Source organism: Dipodomys spectabilis, unplaced genomic scaffold, assembly GCF_019054845.1.
Source record: "Dipodomys spectabilis isolate Male_0828 unplaced genomic scaffold, ASM1905484v1 ptg000227l, whole genome shotgun sequence".
NCBI lineage: Eukaryota > Metazoa > Chordata > Mammalia > Rodentia > Heteromyidae > Dipodomys > Dipodomys spectabilis.
Window position 1 is genome coordinate 1,505,641 of NW_024870904.1, and position 5,297 is coordinate 1,510,937.

The 5,297-nt window shown below is 38.9% G+C and overlaps 1 protein-coding gene across 1 annotated transcript; it reads left to right on the forward strand.

Annotated features, from left to right (window-relative positions):
• Positions 1–803: 803 nt before the first annotated feature.
• On the forward strand, positions 804–4,752 carry LOC122123293 (zinc finger protein 717-like; the record flags this gene model as incomplete). Its single annotated transcript, XM_042697651.1, has 4 exons — positions 804–924; positions 2,131–2,220; positions 2,888–3,015; positions 3,226–4,752. Coding segments are annotated over 4 exons (1,866 nt in total), but the record flags the coding sequence as incomplete, so codon positions are not given.
• Positions 4,753–5,297: the final 545 nt, after the last annotated feature.

Genomic DNA, 5,297 nt, shown 5'->3' on the forward strand with positions numbered 1-5,297 from the left:
GCTACTTTCTGGAGTACTGTTAGTATTTTTGAATATTCATGTGGACACTGCTTCTCATAGGTCTAGTAATATTCTATGTTCTGTATTCCATGTCATATCCTGAATGTGTTCTGCTTGCTTATGAGAGTACCTGTTAATAGAAAGTCAAAATAGGACTTAGGGTGAAGCAGTATATGTAAATGCAGAAAAAGTATTTGTTTAATTCATTGTTACCCTTATATGTACTAAAATTTTATCAAAAAATGATAATACAATTTTTCAGACACCTCCTTAGACTTATTGTTGTCATGCCAGATTATTGTCTCCTTAGAGTTTTTATCTTGTCTCTATTGCTAGCAGCAGAAATGTGTTTGCATGCAATAGGGAAACTGTAATTTTTTATTGGTCTTGGGGCTTGAATTCTGGGCCTGGTTCTTGTCCCTCAGCTCTTCAGGTCAAGGTGAGTGCTCTACCACTTGAGTGACAGTGCTACTTTATGTTTTCTGGTTGTTTATTGGAGATAAGTGTCTCATGAACTTTCCTGCCTGGGCTGGCCTTGAACCTAGATCCTCAGACCTCAGCCTCCTCAATAGCTAGGAGGATAAGCCACCAGTGCCCTGCCAATCTATGTGTTTTAATGACCAGGTTTATATTGTCCAATATTTCTAATTTGCTATTTAATTTTGCCAGTGAATAGATAACACAGCAAGCTGCAAACATTTAATGTAAGACAAAAGCATACCTGCAGCATAATGAAATTCCTGATTGGAATTCTCATGACCCAGGTCTAATTTCTTGATGGAAATGTGCCATTACAGAAGCTGATGTCATTTGATGATGTGGCTGTGTGCTTCACATGGAAGGAGTGGCAGGATCTGGATCCTGGTCAGCGGACCCTTTACAGAGATGTAATGCTGGAGACCTATAGCAACCTAATGTCCTTGGGTGAGCAAAGGTCACTTTTTCTTGGAAGATCAAGTGCTTTTATTTTAGTAGACATTTGACTGTTTATGTTATCTACGTATAAGATTCCAGTCCATTCCCAGCTAAAAAACTGCTAGTATAAAAGCCAGCCAAATTCAGGTCTGGGAGCTTGGTGTTGTTTGCCTTGCACTACTGCAGAAACCACAACTCCATTTTGGCTTTAGTTTTGGGGTATATTCTGGGTTTCCATGCCCATGTTGGTTTCAAGCCTGCCACTTAAGATCTCATCTCGTCAATGAAGGATTAAAGTTGTAAGCCTTTGAACCATAACATTTTCTAAAAACAAACAAACAAACAAAAAAATTAAAAAAGATTCCAGTCCATGGGAAGTGTCATTTCTTTGTAAGGGAAACTTCAACTTCATTATATGTAACTCAAGAGTTAATTTTATTTTCAGTCTTTAAGATTTCTAATCAATTTTGGACAAAAGTTCTAAACTATGATCCAATAATAGGAGATTGACTTCTCAGACTTGGGATAGTTATTATAGGTGGATCTACAGTCTAGATAAAATATACATTACTACTGACAGTATGATCTGGAAATCAGTAGGTGAAAGTGTGTATTTGTAAGCCAAACTTGACACAGAGTTTAGTGCATCAAGATTGGAATTCTAGATACTGTGGAGGCTGAAATCTGAAGATTTTGGTTTGAAGCCAGCAACTGTGGAAAAGTGACCATGAAACTCTTATCTCCAATTAACCATTCAAAAACTAGAATCGTAGGCAAGACTCAAACTAGGAGAATGCTAGCTTTGAGCAAAAGAGCTGAGTTCAAGCCACACAATGGACACAATAAACTCAAAGCTGGGGGAAACTCCACCATGGAGTTATTAAGAATAGAGAAACCATGGGCTGGGAAGATGGCTCAGGGGTAGACCAATTCCCTTGCATGCTTGAGGCCCTGTGTTCGATATCTCAGCACCACATAAGCAGGGAAATAAAGCTAGAATTGGTGTTGTGGCTCAAGTGATAGAGTGCTAGACTTGTGCTTAAGAGCTGAGAGACAGCTCCCAGGCCCAGAGTTCACGCCCCACAACTCGACGGCCCCCCACAAAAACAATTGAGAAACCAGATTTAGGACCAACCTTGTGAACAGGATGTCTGCGACCTTCCATTAATGATGACCCAGCAAGAGCAATTGTTCTCCACTATTTCTTATTCACAGGGCACTGTGTTCCTAAACCTGAATTGATTGTGAAGCTGGAGCAAGGTGCAGAACCATGGATAAGAGAAACCTCAGACAAGAATTTTACAGGTTGGTTAAAGCATCTTGAATGGTGATGATGGATCCAGAGCCCAGTGGGTCTGTTTATCTTGAGCGGTACGGAGCAATAGTATTCCTAGTGCCCCTGAGTCATGTATGGCAGAGAACTAGTTGATCCTTTGTCTCAAGGAATTGTCAATCCAGAATTCACGTGGAGACACACTGAATTTAGTGTGCCAGTGTACGCAGTGTTAGCAATTCCCTTTTTCTGTAGAGAAGTCATTCATAAAGAGAAAAAGAGAATAAGAAATGTAGAAAGGAGATCTCATTTTCTTTTAAACTAGTATTATGCAGGTAGGAGGAAAATAGGAGTATGCTAGGGCTGCTATCCTCTGATGGGGACAATTTCTTATCAGTGGTGCTGGGCATAGAGGGCAATTCAGAATGGAAGCATGAAGAGTATGGAGATGAATAATTTCAGGAAATATTTCCTGTGAAAACATATAATAATCTAAAATACAGAAAAACATTATTTTGCACTTTAAAATGTCAGTACTACTTTCTTAATTACTACATTGAAGAGAAATGTATATATTCTGCATAAAGCAATGTTTTGATATTTGAAAATCTAGTAACAAAATGTGAGGAAATATCGTTATCGTAAGGAATTTGTGGGTCTCATTTATGCTTTTGTCTATTTTTCTATTATTCATTTTAGATGTCCCAGAAATGGAGGATGTGATTAGCACCTGTCAGGAAATTCACAATAAATATCTCTCTGAAGTAGCAGTCATGAATAGTAACCCAGGGGAGGAAAAAGTGAGACTGATAAAAAGTTTTCATTTGAGCTCCATACAGAAGTCAGAACTGATTAAGAATAATGGGAACTCCTTAGGGATGAGGATAGAAAAGGTCACTGGGTGGCAGAAAATGGGTGTTTTCAGTGAACCTGGTAAGATGTGTGCTGCCTATAGTCCTCATGTGTCTTCTGTAGTTGAAGAATATAAACAATGTGAAAAGTCTTTCACTGAGAAGACACACACTGTTGTCCCTCAGAGAACACACACAACAGAGAAACCTCATGAATGTAATGTGTGTGGAAAGTCTTTCACCAAGAAATCAAAGCTTACTGTCCACCAGAGAACACACACAAAAGAGAAACCTTTTCAATGCAACATTTGTGCAAAATCTTTCACCTGCAAGGCATATCTTACTAGACACCAGAGAACACACACTGGAAAGAAAATTTATGAATGTAACTTATGTGGAAAGTCCTTCTCCTGGAAGTCAACTCTCACTGTCCATCAGATAACACACACAGGAAATAAACCTTTTGAATGTAACGTGTGTGGAAAGTATTTCATCCAGAAATCAAAGCTTACTGTTCACCTGAGAACACACACAAAAGAGAAACCTTTTGAATGTAACATTTGTGGAATGTCTTTCTCCTGCAAGGCATATCTTACTAGCCACCAGAGAACACAAAAAGGAGAGAAACCTTATGAATGTAACATGTGTGGAAAGTCTTTCTCCTGCAAGGCATATCTTACTAGCCACCAGAGAACACAAAAAGGAGAGAAACCTTATGAATGTAACATGTGTGGAAAGTCTTTCACCATGAAATCAAAGCTTACTGTCCACCACAGAACACACACAGGAGAGAGACCTTATGAATGTAACCTGTGTGGAAAGTGTTTCACCCAGAAATCAAATCTTACTGTCCACCAGAGAACACACACAGGAGAGAAAATTTATGAATGTAACTTGTGTGGAAAGTCCTTTACCTGGAAGTCAACCCTCACTGTCCATCAGATAACACACACAGGAAAGAAACCTTATGAATGTAATGTGTGTGGAAAGTCTTTCACCAAGAAATCAAAGCTTACTGTCCACCAGAGAACACACACAAAAGAGAAACCTTTTCAATGCAACATTTGTGCAAAATCTTTCACCTGCAAGGCATATCTTACTAGACACCAGAGAACACACACTGGAAAGAAAATTTATGAATGTAACTTATGTGGAAAGTCCTTCTCCTGGAAGTCAACTCTCACTGTCCATCAGATAACACACACAGGAAAGAAACTTTTTGAATGTAATGTGTGTGGAAAGTATTTCATCCATAAATCAAAGCTTACTGTTCACCTGATAACACACACAAAAGAGAAACCTTTTGAATGTAACATTTGTGGAATGTCTTTCTCCTGCAAGGCATATCTTACTAGCCACCAGAGAACACACAAAGGAGAGAAACCTTATGAATGTAACATGTGTGGAAAGTCTTTCGCCAGGATGGCATACCTTACTGTCCACCAGAGAACACATACTAGAGAGAAACCTTATGAATGTAACATGTGTGGAAAGTCTTTCACCAAGAAATCAAAGCTTACTGTCCACCACAGAACACACACAGGAGAGAGACCTTATGAATGTAACCTGTGTGGAAAGTGTTTCACCCAGAAATCAAGTCTTACTGTCCACCAGAGAACACACACAAAGAGAAACTTATTGAATGTAAGATTTGTGGAAAGTTTTTCACCCACAAGGAATATCTTACTACCCACCAGAGAACACACACAGTAGAGAAAATTTATGAATGTAACTTGTGTGGAAAGTCCTTTACCTGGAAATCAACCCTCACTGTCCATCAGATAACACACACAGGAAAGAAACCTTATGAATGTAATGTGTGTGGAAAGTCTTTCACCAAGAAATCAAAGCTTACTGTACACCAGAGAACACACACAAAAGAGAAACCTTTTCAATGCAACATTTGTGGAAAATCTTTCACCTGCAAGGCATATCTTACTAGACACCAGAGAACACACACTGGAAAGAAAATTTATGAATGTAACTTATGTGGAAAGTCCTTCTCCTGGAAGTCAACTCTCACTGTCCATCAGATAACACACACAGGAAAGAAACCTTTTGAATGTAACGTGTGTGGAAAGTATTTCATCCAGAAATCAAAGCTTACTGTTCACCTGAGAACACACACAAAAGAGAAACCTTTTGAATGTAACATTTGTGGAATATCTTTCTCCTGCAAGGCATATCTTACTAGCCACCAGACAACACACAAAGGAGAGAAACCATATGAATGTAACATGTGTGGAAAGTCTTTCGCC